This window comes from Ammodytes marinus (assembly GCF_949987685.1).
Source record: "Ammodytes marinus genome assembly, chromosome: 15".
Classification (NCBI taxonomy): Eukaryota; Metazoa; Chordata; class Actinopteri; order Uranoscopiformes; family Ammodytidae; genus Ammodytes; species Ammodytes marinus.
Window position 1 is genome coordinate 29,396,627 of NC_137219.1, and position 16,203 is coordinate 29,412,829.

The 16,203-nt window shown below is 39.2% G+C and overlaps 1 protein-coding gene across 4 annotated transcripts in view; it reads right to left on the minus strand.

The window, feature by feature from the left end:
- ccdc88c (coiled-coil domain containing 88C) overlaps positions 1 to 16,203 on the minus strand; it is a 145,957-nt gene that overhangs the window by 53,215 nt on the left and 76,539 nt on the right. For all 4 annotated transcript variants that reach the window (XR_013845231.1, XM_080042662.1, XM_080042663.1 and 1 more), the window contains 7 exons: positions 15,624 to 15,751; positions 15,386 to 15,515; positions 14,643 to 14,786; positions 13,592 to 13,753; positions 13,199 to 13,476; positions 12,342 to 12,485; positions 45 to 231 (listed from right to left, as the gene is read on the minus strand). Coding sequence is in view for 3 of the 4 variants with exons in the window: in XM_080042662.1 (XP_079898788.1) it covers positions 45 to 231; positions 12,342 to 12,485; positions 13,199 to 13,476; positions 13,592 to 13,753; positions 14,643 to 14,786; positions 15,386 to 15,515; positions 15,624 to 15,751 (1,173 nt within the window). In the remaining variant the exon portion in view is untranslated. The remainder of the gene's footprint in view (positions 1 to 44; positions 232 to 12,341; positions 12,486 to 13,198; positions 13,477 to 13,591; positions 13,754 to 14,642; positions 14,787 to 15,385; positions 15,516 to 15,623; positions 15,752 to 16,203) is intronic.

Here is a 16,203-nt window from a genome sequence, read left to right on the forward strand (position 1 = left end):
ACAGAAAGCTAAATAGTTTTGCCTCTTAATAAAAGCCTGTTTACCTCACAGTGGTTATCTAGCTTTGTCATGGTTACATCCTGGCCCTGGTGTTGCTCCATGAGTGAATCGTATCGTACCACCAATCGACTCACTTCCAGCTGCGAAGAACTTAATGAACTCTTGAGTTCATTCATGCGCCTCTGGAGCCCCTCACATTGCTCTGACTGCAGAGATTGGCTCTCTGTCAATCTAAAGGAGGAAACAGAAGAAGAAGGTAAAGAATATCAATTTGAACATTATCAAGTGATCAACTCAGGTAGAAATCAGTAGCTAACTGTGCTCCTAGGTTCAGCCTGTGACCTTTCAAACCTTACTAAAGAGGATAACGTCTGTGTGTGTGTGTGTGCATGTCTAACTGTCAGTTTTCATCAACCAATGATACATAGGGTTTTTCCTGCATAGAAAAATGGGAAGAGGATTTATTCAGCCCCAAAGGAAAATCACCAGCGCCAAAAATATAAAGATTGAGAATAAATTTAGCAATTTAAAACCTCTCCAAATTAATCCCAATTTAAGTCATCCTTCTTATAGAGCTGGGCAATAACTTGAATTTCAATTTCGATTACTATTACGGCTTCCCTCAATCATGAAAAAATAATCGTAATAAAACTATCATTGTTCCGCACGCCGTGACATGCAGGCTTTTAAATCCAGCGAACTCTTGTTTCGGCCGTGCGCTCCGCTCTGCCCCTCCCTCACCTGATTAGGGCTGTGTCAAAAAATCTAAATATCGATATATCGCGATACTTAGTTTCCCGATATCAGTATCGATTTTGATATCAAAATATCTATATTTTTTTAATAATTTTTTTTATGATTTATGATTTTTTTTTTTTTTTTTTTACATGATTTTTTTTTTTTAAGGCTTTATTGACAGTGCAGAGATACAGGAGAGGGAATGAAACAACCACGGGTCAGATTCAAACCCATGTCTGCTGTCAGGCCTGAGCCTCTAGGATACTGACTATTGAAGTTAGATCAGTTTTGTTTATAAGAATACTTAAGATTCACAAAAGCACACTGATGTGTTTTCATTTTCATTGTGTCCTGTACAGTTAGTACAAGAGTGAATTGGATTTGTTATTTTGATGTTAAGCAGCTGCAGCAGTGTTTGATAATTTGCCAAAACCAAAAAAAGGAAGAAAAATAGTAAAGGAAGTTGTGAATTAAATAGTTTTGACTTCATTTGTCTGTACAATTATCACTATATTGTGCTGTTATGTTTGACAAGGCAACTTGTTTATGGAATATCGCAATATATCGTGATATATCAAGATACGCAATATATTGTGATATATCGTGATATATCGTATCGTGACCAGTGTATCGTGACACGTATCGTATAGCGAAGTCCTTGACGATACCCAGCCCTACACCTGATAGTTTAGCTTACAGCTGGTTCCGAGTAGGAGGGGGAGAGGTGCGTTTGCTGGGTGTTTTGAAAACCTTCTGGAAGATGTACAACTCATCGTATTGTCTGAAAACACTTCAGACTCACAACAGACTAAAATAATGTGCAAGATAAGTCACGTGCGGACACGCGAGTCACGTGACCGTGAGAGAGAGACAGAGAACCAGAGGAAAAAAAGGCATATGCGACCATGTCAGCACATCAAACTTCGCGACCAATTTGTTTACTCACTCAGTCGAGTCATAGTGGTCTATGCAATAAGCAATAAAAGAATAAAAAACACAGGAAGTGTAAGGCTCCTTGACTCCTGCAACCACAACAGCTATCGATTAGTATTTCAACAAGACGTTAGTGATTATACGGAGCAGAAGAAAGATTGCTGTAAAGACAATTTGAATCAGAATACACAGAGGAGAAGTTGAGCGGGCGAGAGGCTGAGGCTGCTGCAATGAGTGATATGGAAAAATGGTTTCAATAGCTGCAGATTGAGTGACTAAAACTGGAAAATCGCCACTTGTGACAGAATCTCTTTTTTACTGTCCTCTTTGCCTGATATGTCAAGCCTTCCCATCGATGGCAGCTCCAGGTCCCACTCAGTGCAGCAAAGGCACAGATTTTCTCTCTGCATAGGTTGACAAGCCCCACATCCACAACACTGACAGTCCCTGGTTGTGACTCTCCCCTCATCCCCAGGCTGTTCACCTGCCTCAGTCTCGCTCTCTCCTCGCCTGCTCTGCTCCCAACACATATACAGTGCTGCTTGAAAGTATGTGAACCCCTTGAGCATTTTGGAATTTTATTCAGTTTAACCATTAATCATTAATTTTTTATCAATACCAGTATTTTTTATATGAAATAACAGATGTTTGTTTATCAATTCAACATTTTTCTTTTCCGGGAATCGATTGTTAAAACAGATAAAACAAATTATTTGCCATCTATTGTATATGCAAAAGTTTGTGAACCCTGTGCTGCATTGCTTAAATCGAGCAGGTAAAAACAATCAGGTGGGCCAAATTGAGTGATGAAATGGACCAATGTAATGAGAGATCTTTAGGGAAGAAATTGGGCGGCACTAGATATAACAGAGATAAAACCAGGTCAATTTAGGCCCACCAAAGTGAACCCATACAGGTCAGACATGCCAAGAGGAAAGAAAATCTCAGAGGATCTCAGGAATAAAGTTGTGATGTTGCGCATTTGTCTGGGGACAGCTATAAATTTATTTTTAAAAAAAGTTTGAGCTCCATCGGTCCACCGTGAGGCAGATCATCTACAAATGGAGAGCTTTATGAGTGACTGAACATCTGCCTAGAAGTGGACTTCCCTCAAAAATATCCACAAGTGCCACAAGAAAAGTGATTTTTCTGGTAAAGGCCAACCCAAACATTACAATTGGAGATTTTCAGACCATTTGCCACCACTATTTTTCACTTGGGAGGTTATTTTGGTGGTACGCAGAGTTGGTTTTTTGCCCAAACATGGTGGTTTTGGTTATGACCAAAAAGTAAAATTTTTGACTACCGTACCAGTGTTAATTTTGGCAGCAAATTCTGATTTAGTCTTAGTCTTAGTCTTTTGAATATCACACCATTTAGTCTTAGTCCTATTCTAGTCATCTAAAATATTTTAGTCTTAGTCTAGTCTAGTCTACTAAATATAAGCAGATTTTAGTTTGACTAAATCTACAGCGGACTTCGTCGACTAAGTGTTTTTCTTCATTGAATGGTATTAAGGTTTGAATATGCGATACAGACACAGATTTAATGGGTGTAATACAAAACATGTATTCTATTTCATTAGTAATAATCTCACATACAATCAGTGTACCTGACTGGATAGAGGGGAGGGGGGCTTTAAGAGCCTGTGCCCGTGGGTCCATTATCTCATGATCTGTCTATGAACCAACTGGATTCCACAATCTTTTTTCTTTTTGCGGGGAGCATGCACAAGCATTATTTATAAAAAAAAAAAAAAATAGAGAAAATATTTTAAAAAAGTGGGGGGCCCCACACTAGGTCTTGAAACGGGCCCCGAGATTGTTAAGGCCGCCCCTGGGCAGCAGCAGCAGCACGCAGTTGAGGTGCTGATAAATTTGAGCAACTGCGCCTTCCTTTAAGCAACACTGCTGCCGCTGTGTGTGTTCTGACTTCTTTTGCTTCAAAGCCTTTTAGATAATACAATTAGAGGTTTTAATTGACGCTGTCCATGCGTCGGAGTTGATTGTAACTTAAAAACAGAAACTAACAGACGGAGGCGGCAGTTTCACATGGCTCTGTGTATTCAAACTCGAGACAGAGCCTACTACAAACAGATCGCGGAATTTAGCCGTTCCCCTAGACATCGTTAACGGGCAGGATATCCCTGACTCATTTTTGTCCATCATACCGCAGAGTTTTTCAGCACAGCGGCTCACTCCACCCGCTCACACCTGCGCGGTCTCCCGTCGATTTTCACCGACACAGTGCTTTGCACTGATTGGATTTCTTCCCAACTTGTCCCACAAAAAGAGTAGTTCTGATTGGATCTCTTCTCCATTCGTCCCGCCCTAACAGTTTCGTCTAGTTCCTATTCGTAGACTATAGTGTCAGTTAAATTAGTCTCAGTCTTCGTCATCACATCTGCCTTTTTATTTAGTTTTTATTTAGTTTACGTCCGTGAAAAAGGTTCGTAGACGAATATTTTTCGTCATAGTCTTAGTCTACGAAATTAACACTGTACCGTACTTTTCGGCCTACAAGCCGCGACTTTTTCCCCGTTTTTCTACCCTGTTATTACACAGCACAGTATATATTCTGTAGCTACTGGGGATGGGCGTTAGTAATCGAGTACTCGAGTACTCCTCGTTTCAAATGATCTCGATTGGTGGATGAGGAAAATCGTTTTTTGTTTTTTTTAGTGTTTGTAGCCTTTAGGCCGGCCGGCGGGCCGCCCCTATTTTAAAATGTTATATACGTGGTTGGATAATTCTTGTTTGACACTTAATACGTCAAAAACAGTTTGCCTGTATTTCACTATACGCAAAAAGACCACTCAAGAGCCAGACATATTTGTTAAGGGAGAAAGGCTCAAGGTAGTAGAGGATTTTAAATACTTAGGGGTCATTGTTGACTCCCATTTAAGTTTTAAAAAACATATTAAAAAGGTCAATGGACGAGTTAAAATGAACTTCGTACATTTTAAGATAATAAGGAATCAGTTGACCACAGAGGCAGCGAAACTTTACTTCCACTCAATGATTTTAACTCACATCTCATATTGCTTGACCACCTGGTCCCAAGCAAATACAACTGCCCTGTCACTGATTCGCAAATCCTATAAAAAGGCTCTTAAAATTCTGGACAAAAAAATCTAATTTATACCATCACTGTCCCATCATACAGAAGTATGGTTTATTTAGTCTGGACAATTTTATTTCTTTTTCAAACTGCTGTTTATTTTTTAAAATTGTAAATGATCTTGCTCCCCCCCCTCTTAAGAAATTTGTGAGTCTGAGTAGAGCAGAAAACAACACAAGAGCATCATCTAGAGGGGACTCATTAAGTGTGTTTAGAAGGACCACTTTTGGTCAAAGTGCCTTTTCTGTAAAAACAACAGGGCTATGGAACAGTATTCCTGTAGGTATTAGGCAAAGCAACACACTCAGTAGTTTTAAATCAGGTCTCAAGAAATGGCTAAAAACAAGGCAGCGATGTGAACATTTTTAGTCATTTATCTCATGTTTGGTGTTTTATGTTTACTTTATTATATATCTTGTTTTGGTGTATTCTTTTAACTAGATATGCCTTCTTGGTCATGCAATATTGTGAGCCTATATTTGCAAATTGGGCACCTTTTAATTGTATTATCAAATTCTTGTATTATTATTCATTTTAATCCTTTTTGTTTTTTAGCTTAACACCAATTCCTGTCCAGGGACTACAGACGAAAATTAGCCATGTGGCTATAATCTGGCTCAATTGTATATTGTGCACTGTCCCTGCTAAATAAACAATAAATGAAATGAAATGAAATGAAACGTGTACAAAACGGCACAAAACGGATATAAAGTTTAACAAAATTAAATATTTTGATCCAAGTTAAATAAACTAAGCGTTGTGTCAAACAGAAACCGCAAATAACTGCCACCTCCGTGCAGCGCAGCCAGTGTGTGGTCTCCACAGCACCGCGGAGCTGAATGCGGTGCTGGAAAACTTGGAAAGTAACGTAAAGAAGCCAGGCTGACTTCGGGCACATTCGAGCAAACGACATTTAAGAAGCCTTTATTATGGAATATAGGATTGAGATTCAAAAGCCGACGGTGTAACGTTCCGTTAACGAGGAATTAGTCACGGTAATTAGTCACGGACAGGAGTGAGCATTACGCGGTTGGATATCCTACTACTTCTACTGCTTTGGTGAGTTATTTAGCCTATCTATGTGTTTAAATTGTAGGACAATAATTTTATTGTATTTGCTGCCCTTCTTATTTTAAATGTCTATTTTGAATGTTAGCCAACTACAGCCCATGCTTTTTTTCTCTCTCTTTTTTCTCTCTCCACCGCAGACCTACTCGATCGGTTTAAATTGTGGCCCGCTTATTTAATTACTTTCAGTTAGGAAAATGTGTTTTAAACTTGTGGAAAATAAATCCTTAATATCATATGGCAACTGTGACTGTTTGACATAAGCATTGAGCGCTTTATTGCGGTCAACCGTTGTTCTGTAGACAGATGCGTTGCGTCCTAAAAATAGAAAAAAGTTTAACGAGGAATCGATTGATCCTCGAGGAATGCAAGCGATCACACGAGTAGCGAAAACACTCGTGCCCATCCCTAATAGCTACTATTGCACAAAATGGTAACACTTACGTACGTTATGCAAATATGCAACTTGTTTGTTGAAATGTGGGAGCTTCCTCAAGCTGCCATCTCTTTCCCGACAATCCCCTCTGTGCACGAACTCTTACATATGGTAATTAAACATTATAACACCTGCGGCTTATTGTCCAGTGCGGCATATAGTACGGAAAGTACGGTAATCTGTCCACAGAATAGACTTCCAGAAGAAGGTATTCCAGGTGCTCTCTGGCTTTTTTGAGATTGGAGGCTTCTTCAGCAACCCTCCAATGAAAGCCATGTTGACTGAGTTTTCTTCTTATTGTGGAACCATGCACATCTGTCCCAGATGCTGCAAAAGAGGTCTTCAAATCTCCAGATGTAATGTTTGGGTTGGCTTTTACCAGAAAAATCACTTTTCTTGTGGCACTTTTGGATATTTTTGAAGGAAGTCCATTTCTAGGCAGATGTTCAGTCACTCATAAAGCTCTCCATTTGTAGATGATTGGCCTCATGGTGGACCGATGGAGCTCAAACTTTTTTTTAATTATAGCTGTCCCCAGACAAATGTGCAACATCACAACTCTATTCCTGAGATCCTCTGAGATTTTCTTTCCTCTTGGCATGTCTGACCTGTATGGGTTCACTTTGGTGGGCCTAAACTGACCTGGTTTTATCTCTGTTTTATCTAGTGCCGCCCAATTTTTTCCCTAAAGATCTCTCATTACATTGGTCCAATGTCATCACTCAATTTGGCGCTACTGATTGTGTTTACCTGCTCGATTTAAGCAATACAATACAAGTACAAAAGTTGGAAAATAATTTGTTTTATCTCTTTTAACAATTGATTTCCGAAAAGAAACAAGTTGAATTGATAAACAAACATAGACGTCGATTACGGGGGGGATGGGGGGTACATGTACCCCCCACTTTTCGTCAAGACTCATTTTGTCCCCCCCACTTTTTAAGCCGGACATGGAGTGCGTCCAGCCGTATTAAAACACAGCGTAAGGTCTCTCTCTCACACACACACACACACACACACACACACACACACACACACACACACACACACACACACACACACACACACACACACACACACACACACACACACACACACACACACACACACACACACACACACACACACACACACACACACACACACACACACACACACACACACACACACACACACACACACACACACACACACACACACACACACACACACACACACACACACACACACACACACACACTAGTTTGCACACCAGAGAAAACATGCTCCGAAGTCTCCGCTAGTTTGCACACCAGAGAAGAATGATGCATTTCAATCAGCAGCAGAGAGACAATGGCGAGTGACTTAAAGTGTCCCGTTGTGAAGTGTAAACTGTAGGGATTACCATCCTCTATGCCCACTAATGACTGTTAATGTAGCGGACACTAACAGCAGCTTGTGTCGCGGCACATGGATACTGACGATGTTTGTTTATCAAGAAGTAATTGAAGCTGATCATGGCTATGCTACTAGCTAGGTTGCCATGGAGACCGAGGCGGAGTAATATTGTTGTGCGACAGTCCAGCCGTGCTTCGGCTCGATGTGCTCAGTCGGAACTACCTTCCCAAGCTCCTTTTGTTTACGTCATGTTTGGTTGGGCTACGGGGAGCAGCTAGTGGCTCATATGTCCGCTGCTTTTTGAAAATGCTTTTTTCATCAAATGTGTCAGACATCAGTGTTTTGTATACATTGTATTCATTAGTGAGCGGGTATGCCGTCTTTCAGAACCGTTCATTACCTGCACTAAAGAGAAAAAAAGATGTTTCCTCATTGTCCCCCTCACTTTTGAAAATGCACTCCAGAATGCCTGTTTGTCCCCCCCACTTGTTTAGCCAAATCGACGTCCATGTAAACAAACATCTGTTATTTCATATAAAAAATACTGGTATTGATAAAAAGGTATTAATAATGGTACAATAAATTTAAATTCCAAAAGGCTCAAGGGGTTCACATACTTTCAAGCAGCACTGTAGTTGCTCCTCCCTGTATTCTGGTTCAAATTGATACGGTTCTGGATCTTTGCAGCAATCTCTTTTCTGCTCAGTATAGTCAGCGACGTCTTGTTTACATACTGAGAAGCTCATCTGCGGTAGTTTGCGCACGCGTGCTGCGCTGTTTCCTGCTGGTATGCAGAGCCATGTAAACAGTCAGAGAGTTGCGTCAACTCTCTCTCTCTTTGTGAATATTACCCATTACCCATATTATGTTTTGAATCCTGGTTAAAGAAGAGTACAGATGACTCTATTGTGGCAATTAATGATTATAACTTATTCAGAATAGACAGAAACGCAAGGGGTGGGGGAGTGGCTGTCTATGTTAAATCCTGTTATTCTGTAACACATTTACATGCTGTCTCTGTTCCAAATTGTTTTGAATTTATCGCGCTAGAATTATCTTTATCGTCAAATGATTCTTTTGTTGTAATTGGTGTGTATAGGCCACCTTCAGCTGTAACTAGCTCCTTAAACGATCTAACACATATGCTTTCCAGTTATGTAAATAGAGAGGAAATTGTGATGGGTGATTTTAACGTTGATTGGCTTTCTGGTGCCTCTGAACCTTTCAAAGAAATCTGTAGCAACGTTAATCTTACACAATTAATAACTGAGCCCACAAGACCCAATCTAAAAAACCCAGCAAAATCAACTTTAATCGATTTAATCCTATCAAATAACTGCCCAGTGGCCTGTATCAGAAGTATTAATTTAAAAAGATCTCAACCTAAAATCATAAGCGTAATTTTAAAGGTTTTAATGAGCAAGCCTTTTTAACCCATTGATGACTATTGCAATCTAGGATGCATGTCCTTAATGCCTGAGGGTTTTCTGAAAAAATAGTACGAATTGTCAAGTGTAGCACATAGAAACATGAAATAAAATACATTTAAAAGTTAAGGTTCACAGGTTTTTTTTAAACATGCTCCCATAGCGCTTACAAACCAACACATCTTTCTAAAAATCGTCAAAATTAGATGGGGGAGAAAAAAAAGAATAAATAATATAAAATATTTAAAAATAATGTGCTAAATGAGGTTATAATCATTGCTTTAGTGACATTCAACTCATTTCGGATGTTGAGTTAGCCTTAGACTATTTCATCAATACTTTCACCTCAATTATAAACAAGCATGCGCCCCTTAAAAAGCATAGAGTAAAAAGTAGATCAAACCCCTGGTTTACAAGTGAACTGTCTGATTTAATTTCCGAAAGAAAAATCTAGCTAGAATGGTCTCTAGCTAGACGCTCTGGAGATAATACCAATTGGACTATTTTTAGACAATTTAGGAATAAGTGCACAGCCATGGTCAGGAAAGCCAAATCCGAATATTACCTTGAATTAATCTCCGACTGCTACTCTAACCCTGCACTATTTTGGAAAGCTGTGAACTATAATAAAAACAATTCTAGCACAGTTCCCACTCAGATCAAATTAAATGGTCACACTCTCAATGATCAAAAAGAGATAGGCTTAGCTTTTAATAAACATTTTATAGCTGCTGGTCAACTCTTTCAGAATGGAGGATGTACACCTTCTACAACCAGTAGTAACGTACCGCCTGTCTCTCAAACTCCTATTTTCAGCCTTGATCTTCTTCCCACAAGTGTTGTTGTAGATGCGCTCCTCGCCATCAACCCCAAGAAGTACATGGGAGAGGACAATTTGGACCCATTTATTTATTTATTATTCTTTCGGACAATTCCACACAATACACAATTTTCTCTTGCAAATATTCATACATCATACTTTGTGTTGTCCGAAGGGAGACGGAAGAAGCCAAAGGCTTATCAGGTCCCGCCCCCAATCAAGCTTTCGACACATATAATATCAAAACAAATAACCCATATTTTTAATCTTTCCATCTCCTCTGGAATAGTTCCTAAAATTTGGAAAAAAGCTCACGTAATTCCTTTACATAAAGGTGGTGACAAAAATAATCTTAATAACTACAGGCCAATTTCCAAACTCCCATGCCTGGCAAAAATTCTAGAATCACTTAATCAGTTAAAAACATTTCTAACTAGTGCTTCCATTTTGAGCCCGTACCAATCTGGTTTTAGGGCAGGTCACAGTACTGTCTCTGCTGTGACTTTGGTTGTAGACAACATTGTTAGAGCATTAGACAAGAAAAAGCACTGTGCAGCACTTTTTATTGATCTTTCAAAGGCCTTTGATACTGTTGACCACCATTTGCTTTTACAGAGGCTGCATGACATTGGCTTTGATCATTCTGCATGTAGCTGGTTTAGGGATTATCTCTCTGATAGACAGCAGGCAGTTAAACTCGGAAGATACCAATCTGAGTTTTTAACTGTTACAAATGGTGTCCCACAGGGCTCAATTTTTGGTCCAGTTCTTTTCACAATTTATATAAATAACATTGTTTCATCGCTAAAAAACTGTCACGCCCATCTATACGCTGACGACACAGTACTGTATTGCATTTCCGATTCGGTGCACCAATCTATTCAGAACCTACAAAGCTCTTTTAACACCCTGCAGGACTGTCTAGTGGACCTCAGGCTGGTTCTAAATACAGACAAAACCAAATATATGTGTTTCTCCAGAGCAAGAACTACAAATTTGAATGATTTTAATATTTTTACAAAGAATGGATTTTTAATTTGAAGAGTCACAGAGTACAAATATCTCGGCATCTGGTTAGATGATAAACTCACTTTTAATTTTCATATAAAAAATCTCGTTTGTCGACTACGACAAAAAATTGGCTATTTTTATAGGAACAAAACCACCTTCCCTTTATTTAGTAGGAAAAGGATTATTGAGGCAGTTTTCATGTCTGTCCTTGATTACGGTGATGTGGTTTACCGGCATGCATCACATTCATGTCTTAAACTCCTGGACTCTGTTTTTCACTCTGCTTTAAGGTTCATTACAGGAGATGCTTATGACACACACACACCATGGTCTTTTATATGAAAAGGTTGGGTGGTCCTCCCTTAAAGAGAGACGTGACGCACATTGGCACATTTTTATTTACAAAGCCTTGACCGGGAAGCTTCCTCGTTATTTAACAGAAATGCTGCAAATTTCAGATGGGCTTTATCAGACCCGCTCCACTGACATGCTTATGCTTTATGTCCCACACGCCCGGTCTGAGCTGGGAAAGACAGCTTTTAGCTTCAGTGCCCCTGACTCCTGGAACAACTTACAGCAACAAATTAAACTAAATAACTTCATATCCTTTAACCAATTTAAACAAACTATCTTAAATCTGCCAAACTCTACCTGTAACTGTTTTAATTAGGCTATATTGTACTTTCACCCATTTCATTTTAATTGCTGCCACTCTTCACCACTGTGTAAATGTTTCAATTGTTTTTCTCTTCACCTGTTGTGTATTTGATGTATTTGCATTGAATATTGTTTATGTATTGTTGTTTTTCCTTTGAATTTGTTTGATCTCGACATCATTGTAAATGAGGGTCACCCCTCAATTGGTCTCTCGAGGATAAATAAAAGTTAAATGAAAAAATGAAATGAAAAATTTTATTCTAAAATGACACAACGTGCCATTAAATAAACGAGTCCCAATAAGCACACAGGAGTGTTTAGTGATGTTGTAAAGTCTATCTTCTTGCTGCCAGCGGAGCCACGCTATTGTTCCCCTTAGCAACCAGCACTGGAGCCTAGCTAACCCAGATGAGCGACCTATGCCCCTAACTTCATAAAAAATGCACGCACAGTTAAAGGGAAGGTTTCTGTCGCCTAACATTGGGCCGTTAAGTGAGGCGAATCGCTAAAAATTAAAATGTTGAACTATTCCTTTAAGAGATCAATTTCTAATCTGGTTTGGAAACCTGATACTGAACTACTATTCTTTTGTCAAATAGGTTCTAAAAATAAGTAACACCAGGATCAGACTAAGTGAGATGTTTGCCTTTCAAGTCACAGTGGTGATGACAGAGACATGACAGAATGCACTTCTGACTGATCGCTTTGCCAACAATCTACAACAAACTAGTTTTTGTAAATGTCTATAAAGTACCTGTCCACTTCTGCAATTAGCTGTAGATTTTCTTGCTGTAGTAGCCGATTCTTCTGGATCTCTTGGTTTAGTTCCTCCTTCTCTTTCCGACTACATCCCTCCTGCCCCTGCCATTTCTCTTTCTGCTGCAGCAGAATACAGTACCTATACAGGGACAAATAGAGGACAGGGTTAGCTCTGCGCTAGAGAGTGTCTGTGATTACACTTTGACTAATCAACATGGTGAGTAGAATCCTTTGACAGCGTGTACCAAGTATGGTGCCTATTTCTCTTAACATGTACCTACAGACTGTACTGTTTCCCACACACAAATACTAAGCATATACGATAAAAAGGTATGCGAGTAGGGATGTGTCAATTATGATTTATTATTTTTAAATAAAAGCATCAGCATAATCTCTGACTTTTGATATAAAACATGCGTCAGGGTGGCTGAGGATGTGCTGACATAGAGGCACCACGAAAAGATCTTAAAACTGAACACACTAGTTCCACACTGCTAAGTAGAGATTTCCCAAGGCTGATCTAGGTATAGACCAAAATCTGATTCCTTCTGTACTGTACTCTTATGTGTTTGGTCCATCTCAATCTACAAGTGTTATAGGGCTGCTCTACATTGTAACAGCCTAGCTCTAAGGGTAGATATCTATTTGCAAGCATACCAGAGTGAAAATAAGTGCGCGAATGTCAAAAAGGATTTGGTTGCACCAGTAATTAACAATCCAACAATTTGCCGCTCTACTTCTAATGATCAGAGCAATGTTAAAAAACTTTTCATAAATGTCATCTGACTCAAGCCACATTTAAATTGAAGTAATAGTATACACCTATCACTTTACAGTATGTTATTGACTTACTTGCTGTCCATCATCCTGTGTTCACTGTCTAGCGCTCTCACTTTGCCTTTCAGTGTAGTGTGCTGACTGATCAGCTGCTCGTACTCGTGTGCTTGCCTCTCATGAACGCTCAGCAGGCGTTCATGGTCATTCAGTACACTCTCTCTGCCTCGCCATGCCTCCTCACGCTGTCGCTGCCAGGACTCTACCTCCATTTCCAAAGCAGTCACTTGGCCCTGGAGCACAGCGTTCTGGGCCATGAGAGATGCACTCTGGGAAGCCAGTGTGGAGTTCTCCACCTGAGACATTTAGAGATCCAAAACAGAACATTATTTGGAGAAATTAAGAACAAATTATGTGACTGAATTATTAAGATAGTTGTTACACCAAGTGAACAATTCATATTTAGTTCACCTGTAGTTTGGCTGTCTGTGTATGTAAAGCTGAATTCTGTTCCTGCAGGGTGGTGGTGTGTCGCTGTAGTGCCACCTGCTGGTTGTTAAGAGATAAGTTCTGGTTGTCCAGCTGTTTGAGCTGGTCCTTCAATAGACTGGTCTCTGTCTGCAGGCAGGCATTCTACAGAAAATAATCACACCAAAACAACTCACTAGACCTACTAATGGAACACACCAAATGGGAAAGAAAAGGCACGTTAAGTAACTTGTGACAATTACTGATAATTGAACAGATAACATTTAACATACTGACTATACAGTATAAGAATATGTATTGTACATTGTAGGGGCAAGGTGAACTCGAACCGAATTTAATTAATCATAGGAAAATGTTCCTAAAAGAAATTAAATGATCCTAGATAAAAATTGCTTGTACACGCAGTAATTAGCGGATTCAAGCCTTTATTTGAGTTGTGATTGTAGAGATACTGTATATATATTCAGTATATACACGTTAAACTGCATGAGTACGTTTGATGTCACATAATCCAGCACAAGAGTGTAGGTGCTGAGGAGGTTGTTTATAAATATAGTAAAATTCACCTTCTTTAAGCATAATTTAAGCAGAGAAGTGTTCTACAGTCTCTTGGTCATAATATTAATGTGTTTGTCCTCATAAAAAGTGTTGTTTGTCGCTGCTGCGTCATAACAGCCTATAATGCTACTGCCTGCATTTAGAGGGAGAGGTAGTGGTTGAAATTTGACCTCAGGGCATTACAGCAACTCACAGGCTGAAACAACAAAAAATTCTAAAGAAAATCAACCAAATGTGATAAAATCCTGAAAAAAAACACATCATTCTGGTGAGTTCAGGTAAATTGCCAAGCATTCAGGTGAACATAGATTAAAAAAGTTATGAAATTAAAAAATGTATATGTGAACATTCATATAAAGAATGTTAAAAGAATATTTCTGGTTTGAACTATCCTAACACAAGTTGATGCTTGCGTTAGGATACCTAATAAAACTAGTATAATGTAATTAATTAGCATCTTAAATGGTAATCTTACATTTTTTTCCACATCAATAAGATGATCTTTGATTCGTATCAGTTCAGCAGCGGCCAACCCCTGACCCCAGCTGCTCCCTGAGTGTTGTTGGGAGTTGTGGTTTTCTTCCTGTTGCTTACTCAAGGTAGACACTGTCTGATGGGCCTATAGCAGAAAAAACAAATTGTAAGACACTTAACATTACAAAAATATAGCTTACAAATGATTTCAACCATTTGAAATTTAAAATCCTTGTTCAGAAGCAAATGATTGTGTCCATTTATGAAATAAATTTTCTTTAAAAAAAAAAAACACATTTTTAACTAAATAAGATAGTCAGTTTCTTTTTCATCAACTTGTTATGAGTAAATTATGACTTATCATCCCTGATGCAAATATTACCTTAAGTCTCATCAATGCAAAGAGGATCACATTAGATTGTTTCTTACAATGGTGTGTTTGTTTATTTACATTTAATCCACATTAAGTGTTGTATATCAACTATTTTTTTATTTTTTTATTTTTAAGATATTTTTTGAGCATTTTTATGCTTTATTTGATAGTGCAGAGAGACAGAGACAATGGGGCAGAGAGGGGAGTGACATGCAGAGAACGACCGCGGGTGGGAATCGAACCCGGGTCTGCTGCTGGGCCCGGCCCGGGAGGGGGACGCCTTACCAACTGAGCTAAAGGCGCCCCCAACTATTTTAGGTTTGTTTGTTTTTTGCCAAGCACTACGTTCCATGTGGTCACTAGTTACTTACTAGTTGGTCACATAGGGTTGAGTTGAGCTGAGCCCCGAGCCCAGCTTCTTCAACTTTCCTTTTCTCCTCTCTGATCTTCATTGACTGTTGGACACTTTCCTCCAGCTGAGACTCCAACAGCCTGTACCTGCTGCCGTACAAACAAGATAAAGGATTTTACTATTACATATTAAATCATTAACATGTATTCAGTAGCCCTAGAATGGGGCCAGAATAGCAGCACATTCGAGAAAATTACCTGTCCTCAAATGTGTGTTCTTGCTGCAGCAGTTGTTCTCTGTTCAGTCCAAACTTCTCCAGTTCTTCAGTTAGTCTTTCAAACTCAACACTCTGTTGCTGAACACTCAGCTTCTCTGTCACCAACTCCTTCACACAAAGATATGTCACAAGACGATTAAACTCTACACACACATTTCCAATTCCATACAGATGATAAAATACTTTAATGTCAGGCCAATATAAGTATTTTATTGAAAAATGGATGTTACAGTAACCAACTTGATAGTGTGCTAATAGTGGTTATATATTAATTATATATCATCGTTATACTATTCTGTTGAGACTGAATTCATTCAAGATGGAACGTTTAAGCAGACATGAAGTCCACAGTAGGGTTGCCGAAAATTCCCGGAATTGACCCTTTTCAATTCCCGGGAAAAAAGAGCCTCCTCCCGGGAGATCCCGGGAATTCCCATTAAAACGGAAGTGCCTTTTTAATACTTTATTTTGTACCCACGTACTCGGCCGAGTGGTTTATTGGGCACGTTATAGCCTCATAAGCCCAGGGCAGACTGGATGCTAGCTCTAGAATGAACTAA